Raw genomic sequence first — 19,628 nt, forward strand, 5'->3', positions numbered from 1 at the left:
ATGGCCACAGACACAATAATCTTCGCGCGCACACACACACACACACACACACACACACACACACACACTCAATCAATCAATTATGACTAATCGCACACACTACTCAAACACTCACACATCTGCCATCATACACACACACACACACACGTCAATCAATTATGACCAATCACACACACACACACACACACACTACTCAAACACGCACACATCACAGCTCTTCTCAAGGGCAAGATCAAGTACAAGAGCAGACCAGACTGCTCTGGAGTTCTCTTTGTGTATATGTGCCTGTGTGCACACGCTCGCATGTGTGTTTGTGCACACCTGTACGTGTGTGTGTGTGTGTGTGTGTGTGTGTGTGTGTGTGGGTTTGGTCTTTGATGTAATACCACAGGAAATATGATGAAATGAAACGGAGGGAAGGGGAGAGGAGTGGAGCAGTCACACACACATACAGTACACACACACACTCACATTCACACCTGCTGTGGAGGTTCTTAAAAGCTGTTGAGAATGAACAGAAAGTAATGAATGTATGAAGGCATTTGCTTCTACGTACACATACACGCACACACACACGCACGCACACACACACACACACACACACACACACACACACACACACACACACACACACGCACACACACGCTCACACACCCCTGCCCTTGTGTCCAAATTAATAGGTAATTATGAACACAGACCTTGTGGACCATCATTAATCTTCATCACAAAGCAGTGGTGTGTGATTATCTCACAGTGTGTGTGTGAAAGAGAGAGAGAGTGTGTGTGTGTGTGTGTGTGTGTGTGTGCACTTGGAGGTGGGTTAGTCATGATGTAATGTCATCATTAGGAGCTGTAACTGTTCATTATGTAGAGAGAGAGAGTAGTGTGTGTGCGTGTGTGTGTGTGTCTTCGTGTTCAGTAGAGCATTCAAGGGTATGGTAGTCATTTGTTATCATTAGTGTGAACACCGGTGACATCTGTGATGAACATGTGACTCCAGCATTCAGAACGACCTTATGACTCTCTCTCTCTCTCTCTTACACACACACACACACACACACACACACACACACGCACACACACACACACAGGACACATTAGTGGTATGTAAGACGACAATTTTCTCTCTCTCTCGCACACACCCACACACACACACACACACACAGTACCATCTCAGGACACATTAGTATTCTCGCTCTCTCTCTCCTGCGCGTACACCCACACACACACACACACACACATACTGTATATATGTACGTTCTTGTAACCCTATAGGGTGTGAGCAGCAGCTTCATGTCTGCTGAACGACCAGGTGAACGTCATCTCATCTTGTCCAACAACCAGCTAGATCACCAGGGGTGTGGTGGTTTATGATGGAACTAATGCGATAATGCGATCTGAAGAAGGCCACAGGCCGAAACGTTACCGCTTTATTAAAAACTTACTTAAGTTCACTTAATAACTCGGAGTGTGTGGCATCTCTCTCTCTCTCTCCATAAGCTTTTAAACATAGTTGCCTGTATCTCGACTTTGGTGTGCGTTTGCACCTCTCCTTCCAAGTTATGATGGAACATAACCTGAAACAGAGTATAGATGTAGTAAGATAGTAGTGATAGTAGATCATCTTTATTACACATACAGTTATCTTACTTGGTTATTTAGTCAGAGCATTGTGGAATCATGAGATATCTGGTGATGACTGGACTGCACTGTGTGTACACCGGCCACAAGAGTGCGCTGTTGTCCACTCATGCTGGGCCTCTTTGAGACAGGCCAGGTAATAAACATCTTTTAAAAATGACAGTCGGTTCTCATCTCTACAAGTGAAGACTCATCTAAGTGCACAATCACACTCGCAGTGTAGGTTACTGACAGAGGTATGCGGTTTGAAACAACCTACGTTCTCATCTACGTTCTCACAATAGGCTACTACTGGCAGGATATGCGTTTTGAAACAGCCTACGTTCGTAGACGCGATCTGGTTTACCTAGACGCCCCTAGCGGCAGCAAATGTAATTTGGCTGGTGGGGCAGTCTAGGCACGATCCATTGAGCCAGGGAACTGAGAACCCGAAGCACCAGCGATCCAATCACAGCTTGTATAAAGTCGGTGGGCGGGCTTAACATAATGGTGACTGACATGCGACCAGAAGTTGCGACGGTAACGCATCCTGTTATTTGAAAACAAGAAGATGATTCGTTTAGCGTTATCCTGTTGCGTGGAGAGGGAAGGTTACGCATCCTGCTACTTGAAAACAAGAAGATGATTCGTTTAGCGTTATCCTATTGCGGGGAGGGAATTTGAAAGACAACTGTTTATCCCACCCCTCCGATTGAGCCCTGTCTACGGTGAGTGTCCAGACCCTACATCTTGGCTCGACAGGCTAGGTGAACCCTGTCTGAACTTTACCTCTACAAGTTAACCCCAATCCAGTGGATCTGTGCCTGTTTGATTATGTCTGGTAGGCCTGAACAACTAGCCTGGATGCCAGACCGAAGTTTAGCCCCGCCTCCATTCTTTTTCTGCAGGGAACTTCTGTCTGGCACTGCTCCGTTCAGCTGCTACTATTCGAGATACACTTCTGCTCGGACCAATCACATTTCACAGGGCGGGCTTTACGTGATGATTGACATATGAACAGCAGTGACGTTCACGGCTGCATGCGTCCTCGTTCAACGAGTTGGGTGTGAGACCATGGGGTCCCCAAGTTCGCTTAGGTTGATTTTGATTGCAACAGAAACGCTATGGCTATGAATGCATAATTTGTTCATGCAGTTTGGCCTTTCGTTTATCTTAGCTATTGAAACGGAGGTTTAATCACGGATTCGCACAACTATTTCTGAACACTTAGACCAACGAGGATATGTGGGAAAACTTCAGTTTCACTTTCACCCAGTTAAAACAGCATGTTTGGGTGATGTTGTTCCTGTTTGTTTAAAAATGTCTGTTTGCTCGTTGGGTTAACGACACACTTCCCCAGCTGTTCATTGCATACAGTTTGAAGGAATTATTTTTAAAAACGAAGGAGGATGTTTTCCATAGCCTACCCTGCTACATATTTCTGTCTTAGATTTCGCAGATACTGACAGCCAATAACTTGTTCTGTTTGGTTTGGTCTATCCAATGAGTGCAGAGTTATCCCCCCGCACTGTATCGGTTGAATCACGCCCCATAATCGCAGCTGAATGGAGCAGTTTCAGACTCTTTTTTTTTTTTTTTTTTTTTTTATTGATGCAAAAACAGTACAGATAACAATACATCACATATTAAACAATAATACAAATAATTAGACAGAGACAAACTGACAAGACAAAAACTAATAAATAAAAACACAACTTACAGTATACAGAAATAAATAATAACAACAAAATAGATTAATCTGAGAGAGGAGAAAAGCATTCATACTTTCAATACTGTGTGAATTAAGCATAAAAGCCATACTGCCTGAATTAAGCATAAACATTTTTGTTATTATTTTTAACCAACAGAAGAGAGCTGAGGAGTGAGTCAATTTCTGCCTTAAAGGCACAGAAGGAAGGCCGTACATGCTGCAATTTTTGTTTGTGGAGAAAAAATTTAGATTGTAAAATAAAAAAGTTTACAACATAATCCAATGAACTATTTTCAGGGTTTTCATAATAAAACAAAAAGTCTTTTATACCAAGGGAGTAAGAGGAATCAAAAAGGTGTCTATTTAAGTTATCGATAAATAACTTAGTTTCCTTACAATTGAAAAAAAGGTGAAGCAGTGTTTCATCCTCATCATCACAAAATGAACATGTAGCACTGATATCTGTGTATTTAGCAATACTGGCATTTACAGGATATATCGTATGTAAAATTCTAAAGTGAACTTCCTTTATTTTATTTGTGATACAATATTTGTTAGGCAAGAGCCAAGCTTTTGTCCAGTTAACATCTTCAACCACAGATCCCCAGTAGAATTTCCCCCTTGGTGTAATTCTTTTTTTAGCCTGAAGAGCCTTGCGAATATGTTTATTACTACACTTTCTGTCCATTATATCAAACCCATTTAACATTAGTCTGTGTTGAATTATATTATCTTCTCCAAAAGATAGATGACTTTGTATCAGCTGGATTAACCCCTTAGGGATAGCTTTAAGAGCAGTTTCAGACTCATATTCTGATAAGAATTGAGTATGACGTCGTCAGGCTACTGAACAACCGCACCTTTTCGTTTGTCCTAGCATGAACTCTCACACTACTTCCTCCTCGAATGGTTATGGTCAAGCGTAGTTGTCATGTCACGTTAGACTAGAGTAAACCTTCACAAAAATACCTGATTGCTCATCACGTAATTTAGACGTCTGTCAAAAAAAAGAAATGGCTCTAATTCATACGATTACACTGTGGGATATTGCAGTGTGGACTGGATATCTGGTGTTTGCTGGAGTCGCGGTGGCTTTCCTAGTGTTTGTTGGTTTCGTTCTTTACACAAAATATGTGCATCGAAAGTTTGATCATATCCCAGGACCACCAAGAAAACAGTAGGCTATACTTTTACAGTTTTAAGCGTAAAACTCACCAATCGAGAATTTAGAGGTTCTTTGCATTTAACGAAACTATAAGACTATAACTCATTATAATAGCATCATATTTGTAAATGTATGTTTGTTGTTGTTACGAAGACGTATTATGATTGATATTAGCATATTATTTGTCTATTATTACCGTGCATGGAAATGCACTTTCGTTATTCCAAGGCTTCTTCTTATTACAGTGCATGGAAATGGAAATGCACCGTTCTGTTTTCCGAAATCTTCTTCTTCTTCTTCTTCTGCTTCTGCTTCTTCTTCTCCTAACCTAATGTCTGTCTAATTATTCAGCTTCAACTGTTGAACTACAAAGGAACTTCGTTCAAACGTTGTAACGTAGGCCTAGGTCTTGAAAAGGACACCTGGGCAATCTATCTTTAATTTCCTCTGTAAACAAGACTTTGCATTGGCTCTATAAAAATCATAAAGGACTCAAACTGATTTGCACCTGTATCAACTGCCAGCTGCAGAACCACCCTCAAAGAGCCTATTGACCTTTCACACAATTTTCATATTTCTAATCAGAAATAGGCCTACACAACGGCCTCTATACTTTATACTGTAGGCTACTGTATATGTATAAATTGACAAAAGTCTCCAAAAAAATCAGATCAGACAAAGCTCTTGAATTTTCCTTTGTGGATCAATAAAGTATCTATGTATCGATCTATATATCTATCTGAAAATGGCTATACATTCTTTATGTGAAAAGACATGATCACCTTTGAGGGATTCTTATTCAAAAAGTATGTGACACAAATTCATCAGATTTTTTTCCATATAGGGCCTATGGATTATAAGGTTATGTCCATGCATTAACTTTGGTTGTCATCAACTTGAATAACATGAATAACATACAGCTTGAATAACATCTTATTTAAAGAAAATAAACTGATCAAGCAAATTATGCACTAAGACTGTCATCATACATGTACAGCAAGAGGATTTAGCACAATTGGCATCTTTGTAATTTTCACAATTTTTTATCCACCAGCTTCAATGTATCAGTGCCTATGTGATTACTTTAATAATTACTAGCCAGCTGGTTAGATAGATAAATAGATAGAAACTTTAGAAAGATAGATAGATAGATAGATAGATAGATAGATAGATAGATAGATAGATAGATAGAGTCTTTATTGTCCTATAAAGGATATTATTCACATGTCAGTACATTCCATAAAACGACACCAGCATTTGATGTTCACTTCACAGTCTCATACGCATCATACACATCACATATAACATATAATATGACATCCACAGCTTCCTGTCTGGACATTTGGTACCTTTTCTGGCAGACACAAGATCTGGCCGTAATATTAACGACACATTTCTGCGATGGTAAGTGGACTGTATTCTAGTGATTCTAAAGACTTAATGACCTTACTGAACTGTGACTGACCCCAGGCAGATGTCAATGTCAATGTCAGTGTCAATTTATTTGTATAGCACAAATAAAAAGCAACAACAGTTGACCAGATGGGTTAGGCCCTTGAATCGTGGATCTGTCTGAGATTTCTTCCCACATATATCTCCAATTCTAGTTTGTACTCGCCCCTGTTACTCATGAGCTCTCTCTAAATGTTTAACACTCTGTAAAGTGCCATGAGACTAATTTTTTGGCACTCTATAAGTGAAATTAAATTCTACAATCCCTACAACTAAGAACTGTGACAAGTAGGCCTAGGCTACAGTCATTGACTCTGAGTCATACTTGCTGTGTAATGTGAAATAGACATTCCAAACCCAAGGTCGCTTTACATAGGAGGGAACAAACAAAGTACAAATAACAGTACAAACAAAGAAAACACAAGAAAATACAACAAACAAACAGGAAAACAATACAAAGATGTTACAAAGGGTCACGAATACATGCTTGTATTTTGTTCTGCCATAGCTTTGTTGATTGTTTTTATGTTTTTCAAGGGTAACTGAAACAGGTGGGCCTGTCTGCAGACTTAACTTATACTTTCTTGTTATTCTCCTTGTGACCTGCCCTGAGGCGACCAAGGTAAACAAAAGCCCCTAATTGATCTTAATTATGGCTCTCTGGTCTGCTGTAATCAGACCTTAAATGGTAAATAGGGGGCAGCCGTGGTGTACTGGTTAGCGCTTCGGGCTTGTAACCGGAGGGTTGCCGGTTCGATCCCCGACCAGTCCACCACGGCTGAAGTGCCCTTGAGCAAGGCACCTAACCCCTCACTGCTCCCCGAGCGCCGCTGGTTGGGCAGGCAGCTCACTGCTCTGGGTTGTGTGATTCACCTCACTGTGTGTTAACTGTGTGCTGTGTGTTCACTAATTCGGTTAAATTGGGTTAAATGCAGAGAACTGAATTTCCCTCACGGGATCAAAAAAGTAAATATTCTATTCTATTCTATTCTATTCTAATAAAAGCCCCTAAATTGTCTTAGTTGTGGCTTTCTGGTCTCTCTGTAACCAGACCTTAAAAGGCCTATACTTGCTCTTACAGGAGATTCTGATGTCGCCAAAGTATGGTAAAGAGCCAAAGGGGATGAAGCGTCTTTCCAGCATGTTTGGTGTCAGGTAATATTGTGTTAACATAATACATAACACATGTGTGTGTGTGTGTGTGTGTGTGCGTGTGTGTGTGTGTAATGTCTTGTGTTACAGTAATGTGCAGATTTACTTGCCCTGTGAAAAGCTTCTCACTCACATTAACAGAAGCTCCATTCACGATGAAATGTGATGCATATTTACCTTAAATTACCCCTGAAGACATACAAAACCACTTCATTTGTATAAAGTGGTTCTTAATCTGATGTACTTAGTCCATTGTAGACATTCGGCCTCTGAAGGTTTCTTATCTGATATTTGATCTTATCTGATATCTGAAATATTATTATTACATTAAAGTTAAACTTCTTGATATTTGTCAGATTTCTTGGAAATGGCCTACTGACTGCTATGGATCACAATCAGTGGTACAAACAGAGGAGAATTATGGATCCTGCTTTTAGCAGTTTGTGAGTAATAATACACTATTTTCTCTTTTATCTATTTAACATAAGATTTTATTTAAAGAAGCTCACTGTAAGGCCCCTGATTTGAATGATGGGTAAAGTGCCAAGTCTAACTATAGCTGTCTGTTACAGCTATTAGCAATCAGTTTGCTAATGTAGCAGCATGAGAACAGCCTTAACCACAAACATTGTTCAGTCAACTCAATATTTTCACATGCTACACAACAGCTCTTGCATGAGAACTTATTTGTTGACAGCCTTTGTACTTTGCCTGCCATTTAAATCAGGGCCCATAAACTTATTCTGAGAGAAGACAAGCTCATGTCGTAATTAATTTCCCAACTATCCGCCGCGGCTTATACATTGATTTTGTCTAATGTTTTTCAGCCATGAGGTTAATACACCCGTTAATATGGTATTAATATGATTTTGTTTCTTTAATTTGCATAAACACTGTCTTGCGACTTATACACAATGCCCTAATACACAAGAAATTACTGTAGTCTGTACACATAGGTCATTCAAATATTTTTCACTGTTTGTAGCCTACTGTCTGATCTACCAAATGACTGCTTTCTCTGGCCTCTGCTGTTCTGATTTTCCACCAGATACTTACGGGGCCTGATGGGTGTCTTCAATGAGAGAGCAGAGTGCCTGATGGGAAAACTGGAGGAGTACGCTGAGAGACAGGCTCCTGTTCAAATGGACAAGCTAATTAACACGTTCACCCTGGACGTGATTACCAAGGTCACACAATCAGAATCAGAATCAGCTTTTATCGGCCACGTTTACATGAACAAACAAGCAATTTGACTCTGGTTAACTTTGCTCTCAAAGTACAACATTCAAACAAATAAAACATAAAAGAATACAAATCAAAACAGTAAGAATAGAATGAAGGGCAGTAGAATAAGGCTATTGAATCTGTAGGCTATTGAATCTGTAGATCTGTAGACTGCAAGACTTTTATTTTATATTTAGATAAGAATCTGTCCTGCTGAGGCTTATGTTTGAAGTAACCTAATGTTTTGTTGGATTGTGATGGTTATGTTTGTATCCAGGTGGCCTTTGGAGTAGATTTAGACTTATTCAATTCAGGTGACTCTCCATTCCCTCGAGCCATTGAACTCTGTCTCAAAGGCATGTTCCACCATACCCGAGACAAAGACTTTGAGGTGAGGTGACTGTGTTGCACAGACAAGAGAAAGTGAAATGAGTTGAAAAGTCCTGGTTAAGGCTTATCATTGTTTTTTTTCCCCTTTTCCAGTCTCAGCCTGAGAATAAAAAAGTTGTTGAGGAGATAAAGGAAGCCATACTGCTTCTCCGAGAAACGGGAAAGACGTGGATCGACGAGAGGAGAAGAGCAGTTCGGAATGGAGAGAATGTGCCCAAGGACATTCTTACACAGATCCTTAAAAGTGCAGGTACATTGCTTACTCAGATCCTTAGAAGTGCAGGTACATTACTTACACAGATCCTTAGAAGTGCAGGTACATTGCTTACTCAGATCCTTAGAAGTGCAGGTACGCTGCCCTGCTTACACAGATCCTTAAAAGTGCAGGTACATTGCTTACACAGATCCTTAGAAGTGCAGGACCAGGTACATTGCTTACAGATCCTTAAAAGTGCAGGTACATTGCTTACAGATCCTTAAAAGTGCAGGTACATTGCTTACACAGATCCTGAAAAGTGCAGGTACATTGCTTACAGATCCTTAAAAGTGCAGGTATGCTGCTTACACAGATCCTTAAAAGTGCAGGTACATTGCTTACAGATCCTTAAAAGTGCAGGTACATTGCTTGCACAAATCCTTAGAAGTGCAGGTACATTGCTCACACAGATCCTAAAAAGTGCAGGTACGCTGCTTACTCAGATCCTTAAAAGTGCAGGTACATTGCTTACAGATCCTTAAAAGTTCAGGTACATTGCTTACACAGATCCTTAAGAGTGCAGGTACGCTGCTTACACAGATCCTTAAAAGTGCAGATACATTGTTACGCAGATCCTTAAAAGTGCAGATACATTGCTTACACAGATCCTTAAAAGTGCAGGTACGTTGCTTCAACTGTAGATGAAGACAGATGGAGCAGCATACCATATATTTAATTTGACAATCAATAAACAGTAGAAGTATGTAGGCTTGGAAAAATTAATAGTGGAAGGAGTTGTAGTATGCAGGATGTAGGATACAGCCATCTGAGGAATGTTTGGTTTGTTTTTTATCGGTTATCTGAATAGAGAAAAGGTGAGATAAGATAACAGCGATGCAAACTGAAAGGTTTTCTTCGTAGAGCATGATCTCAAGCTACCCTAGCTGTAGGCAGTGTTATCTTTCCACACAATAGCCCTTTTCAGACTGTCGAGCCAAAGCCGAGCTAGCTGGGCCGAATTGCTTTCACATCTCTCGGCGCGGGTGCTACCTGGGGCCACTGGGAGGCTTTCTTGATGCTACTAGCCCCTGATTTCTGGCCCAGCCTAAACGTTGGGCCACTTGGGGTTAGAGTCGGGCTAGAGGCGGTGTCAATGTGAAGGCAGGGTCAGATCCCCAAGGGGAAATTCAAGATAGATTCAAGATACATGACTTGATCTGCTTATCCTATTTGAAAATGTGTGGTATTGGTGACGTTTTCACAAGTGAGGGCGTGTCGGGGAGTAATGTGAAGAGGCTAAATGGCCTGACAGTCTGAACGGAAAGGTCTCAAGGTTATGAGGCTGGTGGACCTGAGCTACTAGCACCAGGTGGCCCCCAAATTAGCCTGGCTCGACAGTCTGAAGCCAGCTACAGTATTATGTTCTCACATTTTTACACCTTACATTGCATTGCAGCCCTGAGAGGAGAAAAATATCACTTTTCACACTGAAAAAAGCCCCACTTTATTTCTGAGAAGTGTGCAATCTTTGCAATCCCTTCAATTAGAATGGGTATTCCACCTTCAGGAATATATCACCTTCACTTTTATCTGGGATCTAAAAATCATCATCTTTAAGGATTGACATCAAAATCTTATTTTTAAGTTGTTTTATCTTCACAGAAGAAAGCAATGATGATGATGAAGAAACCATTCTGGACAACTTTGTCACATTCTTCATAGCAGGTGACTGTCTTATGACATTGAAAATGAATTGACTTGGTCGATGTAATTATTCATACTGTTATGGGGAGAACTTCCACTCTCTGGAAACTTCCCATTTCTGAACTGGTTGCAATTCCTTCTCTGGTTCCACATGAGGGCGCTCACAGGCGAGAGCAGAATGGAAGTCTATGAAGCCGAACCCCTCAAAATCTACTTTTCTCTGGATATAGTTTTTTGTCTAGTAATTTGAATGTTGCATTCGAAAGGGGAGCACAGTGCTGAGTATTACAACTTTTAAAGTCACTTATTTGTTCTAAAAAGTCTTTCAAACGTGTCAATGACGTCATTCATTAGCAGAATGCTAGCGTGTTATGAGCAACAATGACCCAGCCTGTTAGAAATCAAAAGGACATAAGTACTAGTTCATTCAGCTTTCGACCTATAATCCAGATTAAACTTGTAGGAACTACAACAAGATATGTGATTTTTCAATGACAAACAGGTGAAAGAGACAAATTTAGCCATCTAGCTCCATAGACCTGGACTGGGTAAATCCAGACCGATCTGCCGGCGATTTGATTTAGCCCTGCAGCTCAGGCTGGCAACCTCCAAATGATTCTATCCTGCTTCCGTTACAAATCTGCAGGGACCAATCACAAACTGGCTTATCTACCCAAATCATTGGTCTGATTGGTCGAAGGACTATCCAAATGCGTAGTCATTTGAACTGTGCCCGTTGATCACGTCTCTTGTGCAGTAGAAAATACAGAGCAGACTCCCCAGACTAATGTTCAATCGTAAAAGATCGAGCTTGGTCTGGTGATAGCCAGGCTACTATAGACTCCCATTCATGTTGCACTCACTAGCAATCACCCCCAGTGGAATTCTGGTGGAACTGCAACCAAATTCAGTACAATGGGGTTTACAGTAATAGGGACTGAACAAGCTCTCCATAGACAGGCTCTTCTGTTTTTCGTTAACCAACTGATCACATATCCAGGTCAAGAAACAACCGCTAATCAGCTTTCATTTGCTATCATGGAACTTGGAAGACATCCAGAGATCCTAAGCAGGTATGGAGTGTGTCATGTCCTCCATCTTCAAAATACTTGGCAGCCGTGGTGTACTGATTAGGGCTTCGGGCTTGTAACCGGAGGGTTGCCGGTTCGATCCCCGACCAGTCCACCACGGCTGAAGTGCCCTTGAGCAAGGAACCTAACCCCTCACTGCTCCCCGAGCGCCGCTGGTTGGGCATGGCAGCTCACTGCTCTGGGTTAGTGTGTGATTCATCTCACTGTGTGTGTGCTGTGTGTGTTCACTAATTCGGTTAAATGCAGAGAAACGAATTTCCCTCACGGGATCAAAAAAGTATATATTCTATTCTATTCTATTCTATTCTACTTCTGAAGACCCAGCTCCTCAGAGAACATTTCCTCTCATAGCACTACTTACTACTAGTCTTGCTGATCCTTTACTTACCACCTGCTTTCGCCTGTTGAGGTGTCCACGACCATGGCAATCTGGCTTCCATGGCGCCCCGCCCGGGTTCGATTCCCGCCCCGTGGTCCTTTCCAGATATCACCCCTACTCTCTCTCCCGTTCACTTCCTGTCATTCTTCACTGTTCTGTCGCATTAAAGGCATAAAAAGCCCCCCAAAATATACTTAATCAAATGTTTACCATGTTGTAAGTCGCTTTGGCTAAAAAGCGTCAGCCAAATGTAATGTAATGTAATGCTGATGTACCAGCAACGTTTTGAAATGTTGCATTGACAAATGGTTATGGTTATGGTTATGGTTAAGGTTGCTTAGCAGACGCCTTTGTCCAAGACGACACACAAACCAAAAACAATACAATAATTAAATTTGGCAGTTGATTAGACTAGTTTTGACTAAAGGGAATAGCAACATAAACAGTAAACAGTATCAATATAGCAAAGCTAATGAAAATAAACAAAGACTAAATAGGAGAATAGTAAATAAACAAGTCATTCAATCAGTTATAATAACAAACTATGGGATAATCAGCAATAATGAAAAAAATGTAAATGTAATCAATGGCCTAATGGAAATAAACAACGCTATAATATACAAACCAGTTGCACTCATTGATGCACTTATTCCTGCTGCACTTTCTGTCACTTTCCACTTTTTTTACTCTTATGACACTCTTCCCTTTTAAATTGTCCTAAAATTGTTGTTATAGCTTATAATGTTTACCATGTTGTAAGTTGCCTTGGCTAAAAAGCGTCAGCCAAATGTAATGTAATGTATTGCTGATGTACCATTAATGTTTTGAAATGTTGCATTGACAAATGGAGACAAATGAATGTGAATAAAATCCCAGGCTAACAGAGGAGGTGGATGAAGTGATTGGGATGAAGAAGGAGATCAGCTATGAAGACCTGGGAAACCTCACCTACCTAACTCAGGTCGTTTACACTGTGTTAAAGAATTCAGCTATTTAGTTATAACTTTATTTATTCATGCAAATAACAAATGGTCTCAGTGAACTTCACAGAGTCCAGAGATTGAACTCATAAGAGAGAACACTTAGGGGAAGGTGGCAATGAAAACACAACCCTTTAACAGGAAGGAACCTTGAGGAGAACCCCCCCACCCACTCATAATCTTCTTCTCTGAATATTGTCTCTGTCTGTCTGCCCCCTCCGGACCATTGCACCCCCCCCCCCCCCCCCTCCGCACAATTGCACTGATGCACTTATTATTACTACACCTTTTAAAAATGTCCTTGAATTTTTGTGACAATTGCTTTAATAAGCTTAAAATGTTTACCATGTTGTAAGTCACTCTGGCCAAAAAAGCGTCAAGCAAATGTAATGTGTCTGTCTGTAGGTGCTGAAAGAGACACTGCGGTTGTACCCTACTGCTCCAATGACATCTCGCCATCTACCGCATGACATGGTCATCGATGGAATGAAGATCCCAGGAGGATGTATGGTTATAGTAAGTTGCCATGCTCAACAAGGAGCTCCCTCCTAGTCTGGCTATCACCAGACTAAGCTCAATCTTTTAAGATCAAACATTAGTCTGGGGAGTCTGCCCTGTCTTCCTACTGCACAAGAGGCATGATCAATGGGCATAGTTCAAATGACTCTGTACGCATTTGGACATTCTTTCAACCAATCAGACCAACAATCCAGGTGCGCCTGGTGGATAAGCTTGTGATCGGTTCCAGAAAATGTAGATAGAAAGCAGGAGAGATAGATGTGCAGGTTTCCAGCCTGAGCTGCAGGGCGATCGTAGGCAGATTGGGCTGGGTTTACCCCGTCTAGCTCCCTCCGGAGACTGACCTGATTGTTCTGACATGGATCCACTGATCTATAAAGATATTACATCTTATTGATGATCAGTGCATGGATCCTGCAGTCAGTCCGGGCCAGATCTGATCAGAATCAGAATCAGCTTTATTGGCCAGGTTTGTGTAAACAAACAAGGAATTTGGTTAACTTTGCTCTCAAAGTACAGCACTCAAACAAATAAACATAAAAGAATAAAAAACAGAACAGTAAGAAAAGAATGCAGGGCAGTAGAATAAGGCTATGTGTAAGAATACATACAGTTTGTACATTTGCAAATAAATTAGACTCTATGGGTGGGATATGGTAATGGAATTGTCCAGAGGGGGAATCCGGCTGGGAATGTCCGCCTCCTTGCCATGGTCGTGGACACCTCAACAGGCACATGTAAGATGCAATATACAATTGAAAAGAGGATGGGAATAGTACAATATCAGTATAGACTGAGGTTTAAAGGGATATTCCATCATTTGGGGAATTACACTCATTGTTCGGATTGAGAGTATAGTTCTATGTGAAATTAGCCTAGAAAATTGTTTCATTGTTTCATTTTCTGTTCCGTCTTATTACACTTTCGAACTTGAGAAGAGACGAGTTTTTAAGTGGGAAAATTACCGGAATTCTTAGCCACTATTATGCGTGATGCTAGTAGGCGAGATGCTAATGGTCTAATCTGATTCAATGATCTATGCTAGGCTGCTAGGCCAAACTCAGAGAATGGCTGCATGAACAGGAGAAAGGTAAAAAAAAAATCAATTGTTTAACTCGTGGGGAGGTGGAAAATAAGTAATTCAACCCAAATGGTGGGATATCCCTTTAAGATTAAATATAAATAAAGTGCAAGCCAGCTGATTACAGACTGCAGGAAGGTGATTACAGACTGCATGCTGCTGTTACCGCTAATGGGGAGGGCTACCTGTAGGCTACAGTCAGTAGTGCGTCTGTGATCGAATTGATTAAAATACCATCCTGAAGTTAACTCTTTACAGTTACAGCCTAGGTTTTTGGCCGGATGCTGACTTTGATTTATATATTATATATTATATTAAAGACAGTTGAGTAAGATTGAAAGACAAACTTGATATTTCAATATTGCATATTGCATGGACCATTTTACATTTATTTTGACATTTTCATTTTGAATCTAATTTTGACATTTTCAGTTCAGTTCATATGTGAGTTCAAGGCTGGAAAGATTCTTCAAAGATCCACTGACGTTTGATCCAGAGAGATTTCATTTGAATGCTCCTAAGTAAGACAACAAATTACAATATGTTGATCAGTTTGTTCACAACAATGATATTGTGCATTATGGAGATAGATATGATTTTGAAAATGTTGTTTTTTATGCTTTATCCGCCAAGGCCTTATTTTTGCTACTACCCCTTCTCCTTGGGCCCACGGTCCTGCATTGGGCAAAACTTTTCCCAGGTAAAAAACACACATCCATACAAACACACATGCATACAAAGACACTGCCATGTATATTTGTAATTTAATTTTAAAGATCAGAAAGTAACAATAACCTAGCCCATGTCAAAGTCACACATTACATAATGAGATCAGAATTTCCGACTCACTATCTAAGGAAAACAGGCGGGGTCATAAACGGCATGTTTGTTTACAGCTGGAGGCAAAGGTTGCGCTGGCCAAGCTGGTGCAGAGGTTCGACTTCAGCCTGGTGCCGGGACAGTCTTTTGAGATCAAGGACTTGGCCTCCCTGAGGCCACAGAATGGGGTCAGATGTACGGTCAAACTGCGGGACAACGCCTAACCCTCTGAGTCAGAGCCCTCTACATAGGCCTACTTTAAAGGGACACTTCACTGATTAGCATTAATCTTTGTATCTTTAGAAAACCAGTCATGTATTTGAATGGTATTGCATCATTCCCTCAGTTTGCCTTGAGATGGGAGAAATACAGATTTAAATGTTGGACTTCCTGCTTTCAATGATGTAAAAATCATAATTTTACATAATTGAAAGCAGGAAGTCCTATTCATGGGTTTCATTGAAATCCGTATTTCTCCCATCTCAAGGCAAACTGAGGGAATGATGCACGACCATTCAAAAACATGACTGGTTTTCTAAAGATACAAAGCTTAATGCTAATCGATGAAGTGTCCCTTTAAAGCAACACTCAAGAGTTTTTCATACCTTAAAATAATGTTTCCAAAATCATTTCAGCAGTTCATCAACTCGTAACAGGGTGAACAGCATTTCTGCATTCACTTTGCGGCCCTCTATCGGCTAAAATCGCACTATGTAACTTTACCAGATCGGGTAGCATAACTGTAGGTCGATGAAATGAGACCTAAGAAACTATAAATTTGACTTGCTTCGATGTCGCAATACATCATGCTTCATAAAATCATGCAACATGCTCTACCTTGTCTGTGGACGTCGTTAGTTGGTGGATAAACAAATAGCGTGCGTGCAACAGAGGAAAAGTGCTTTAGTGTTGCTTTAACAGGCTACATTACTGCTATGAAAACACAATATGTATGATACTTTATTCAAGTCGTTCATTAACCATATAATCAAATAAAAACAATAGCCTTTGTTGCTCAGTCTTAAATTCCAGTCACACTTACGAAATGCTACTTGATTTCAAGATGCAGGTTATGCTACACTAGACTGTGTAGCCATTTATATGCTGTGTATCTGTATACGACATTTTGCCATGTTTTCAGGTCAGTATTTTGTTTAGGTTGAAGAAGATAATGTATTTTGTTCTGTGGACATGATTATAATGAATACTGATTAAAGAAAACTGTGTCTTATCATTGCTGCACTTGGAATGCAGACCACATACATAAGGAACCGTAGACGCAACACCACATACACATGGAGCTTCAAGTTACACTACATTACATTAAGCAGACATTTTTTGTCCAAAGTGACTTAAGTGAACTGTATTACAAGCGATTATATTGTCCCCGGAACAGCTTGGGGTTAAGTGACTTGGAATGCCGGGAATTGAACCAACAATTTCCAGGCTATTTCACGCTAGCCCACCTCCTTAACCACTACACCGTTCACTCATTGCTGCACTGGGACTGTAGAGGCCTGCAGATGGATGGGGTTGTCCGAGAAGAATGTTGGGAAAGATGGGAATAGATGGGATTGTCCTACGAGGACCTTTCCAAAACAGGCCTGGGAATGGTTGGGGTGATGGTCCAAAAAGAGTCAACAACCCTGGAATTGTCCAAGGAAAGTCTTCAACAAGGCAGGGAGTGGTGGAGGTTGTTGGAGGAGAGGCATTCACAGCGCTGGGAATAGATCAGATTGTCCTATGAGAACCTCTACTAAACAGGCCTGTTATATATACTTGAAATATTTAACAGGTAATAGTGTGCAGCTGATCTAGCCTATTTTAAATAATTCAGCAAATGAAAACAACTGTTAATTCCCTTTTCCTTAGTTGTTATGGAGGTAGCTTCTTTGGTAGTGAGATGTCTTTTCTGTTTAGTGTGTGTGAGTTAGCTTGGCTGTCAAGTTGTTTTCAACCAAGAGAGTGAGTGAGTGGGTGAGTTAGCTTCTCTGGTAGTGAGTTATCTTTTCTGTTGTGAGTTAGCTTCTCTGGTAAGCAAATTAGTGAGTAAGTGATTAGAGTAAGTTTGTAATTGCCAGCAAGTGTTGCCCAAAGACAATAAGGTACATTTGCCCCTAGTAGTATGACGGCAGCGTTCGCATATGCCACCTAATAGAACTGGATGAACAATGCAGTAGCCTGTCCAGCTTTCTAATACCAATGCTCACAATGGTCATGGAAAATGTTGAGTGCAGAATGGTGCAGAATGGACAGTTTTCGCCCTCAACGAACACCATATTGACTAGCCTTAATTAGCAGGAATGAGGGACACAGGAATTAGTGCTTTCATAGATTTTATTACTGTCACATAACTTCTTACACCCTGAGCTTCATAAGGCACGTCTTACACACACACACACACACACACACACACACACACTTTCCACACTTTCCAACATTGACTGCTTGCCAAGCATTCATCTACATATGTAACTGTAGCTGTAACTATATGTAGAGAGAGAGAGAGAGAGAGAGTGCGTGTGTGTGTGTGTCTTCGTGTTCAGTAGAGCATTCAAGGGTATGGTAGTCATTTGTTATCATTAGTGTGAACACCGGTGACATCTGTGATGAACATGTGACTCCAGCATGCAGAACGACCTTAGGACTCTCTCTCTCTCTCTCTCTCTCTCTCTTACACACACACACACACACACACACACACACAGGACACATTAGTGGTATGTAAGACGACAATTCTCTCTCTCTCTCTCTCTCTCTCTCTCTCGCGCACACACCCACACACACCCACACAGTACCATCTCAGGACACATTAGTATTCTCTCTCTCTCTCTCTCTCTCTCCTGCGCGTACACACACACACACACACACACACACTCACACATATATATATATATATATATATATGTACGTTCTTGTAACCCTATAGGGCCAAGTGAGCAGCAGCTTCATGTCTGCTGAACGACCAGGTGAACGTCATCTCATCTTGTCCAACGACCAGGTAGATCACCAGGGGTGTGGTGGTTTATGATGGAACACATGCGATAATGCGATCTGAAGAAGGCCACAGGCCGAAACGTTACCGCTTTATTAAAAACTTACTTAAGTTCACTTAATAACTCGGAGTGTGTGGCATCTCTCTCTCTCTCTCCATAAGCTTTTAAACATAGTTGCCTGTACCTCGACTTTGGTGTGCGTTTGCACCTCTCCTTCCAAGTTATGATGGAACATAACCTGAAACAGAGTATAGATGTAGTAAGATAGTAGTGATAGTAGATCATCTTTATTACACATACAGTTATCTTACTTGGTTATTTAGTCAGAGCATTGTGGAATCATGAGATATCTGGTGATGACTGGACTGCACTGTGTGTACACCGGCCACAAGAGTGCGCTGTTGTCCACTCATGCTGGGCCTCTTTGAGACAGGCCAGGTAATAAACATCTTTTAAAAATGACAGTCGGTTCTCATCTCTACAAGTGAAGACTCATCTAAGTGCACAATCACACTCGCAGTGTAGGTTACTGACAGAGGTATGCGGTTTGAAACAACCTACGTTCTCATCTACGTTCTCACAATAGGCTACTACTGGCAGGATATGCGTTTTGAAACAGCCTACGTTCGTAGACGCGATCTGGTTTACCTAGACGCCCCTAGCGGCAGCAAATGTAATTTGGCTGGTGGGGCAGTCTAGGCACGATCCATTGAGCCAGGGAACTGAGAACCCGAAGCACCAGCGATCCAATCACAGCTTGTATAAAGTCGGTGGGCGGGCTTAACATAATGGTGACTGACATGCGACCAGAAGTTGCGACGGTAACGCATCCTGTTATTTGAAAACAAGAAGATGATTCGTTTAGCGTTATCCTGTTGCGTGGAGAGGGAAGGTTACGCATCCTGCTACTTGAAAACAAGAAGATGATTCGTTTAGCGTTATCCTATTGCGGGGAGGGAATTTGAAAGACAACTGTTTATCCCACCCCTTCGATTGAGCCCTGTCTACGGTGAGTGTCCAGACCCTACATCTTGGCTCGTCAGGCTAGGTGAACCCTGTCTGAACTTTACCTCTACAAGTTAACCCCAATCCAGTGGATCTGTGCCTGTTTGATTATGTCTGGTAGGCCTGAACAACTAGCCTGGATGC

At 41.1% G+C, this 19,628-nt stretch overlaps 1 protein-coding gene across 1 annotated transcript; it reads left to right on the top strand.

The window, feature by feature from the left end:
* The first annotated feature begins 4,247 nt into the window (after window positions 1–4,247).
* On the top strand, window positions 4,248–15,787 carry LOC134063424 (cholesterol 24-hydroxylase-like). The gene is made up of 15 exons (XM_062518874.1): window positions 4,248–4,508; window positions 5,823–5,900; window positions 6,486–6,570; window positions 7,030–7,103; window positions 7,457–7,543; window positions 8,149–8,287; window positions 8,602–8,715; window positions 8,808–8,964; window positions 10,573–10,635; window positions 11,615–11,687; window positions 12,961–13,045; window positions 13,470–13,580; window positions 15,097–15,185; window positions 15,298–15,364; window positions 15,561–15,787. Exons 1-15 carry the CDS (start codon window positions 4,345–4,347, stop codon window positions 15,705–15,707), a joined length of 1,533 nt encoding a protein of 510 aa, XP_062374858.1. The 5' UTR covers window positions 4,248–4,344; the 3' UTR covers window positions 15,708–15,787.
* Window positions 15,788–19,628: the final 3,841 nt, after the last annotated feature.

This window comes from Sardina pilchardus, chromosome 18, assembly GCF_963854185.1.
Source record: "Sardina pilchardus chromosome 18, fSarPil1.1, whole genome shotgun sequence".
NCBI lineage: Eukaryota > Metazoa > Chordata > Actinopteri > Clupeiformes > Clupeidae > Sardina > Sardina pilchardus.

Bases quoted from the DNA above. Each gene is read 5' to 3' on its own strand.
- LOC134063424 (XM_062518874.1), top strand. From the start codon at position 4,345: ATGGCTCTAATTCATACGATTACACTGTGGGATATTGCAGTGTGGACT. The intron at 6,571-7,029 runs GTAAACAAAAGC...TTGCTCTTACAG, and splicing joins CCTGCCCTGAGGCGACCAAG to GAGATTCTGATGTCGCCAAA. The intron at 15,186-15,297 runs GTAAGACAACAA...TTATCCGCCAAG, and splicing joins TTTCATTTGAATGCTCCTAA to GCCTTATTTTTGCTACTACC.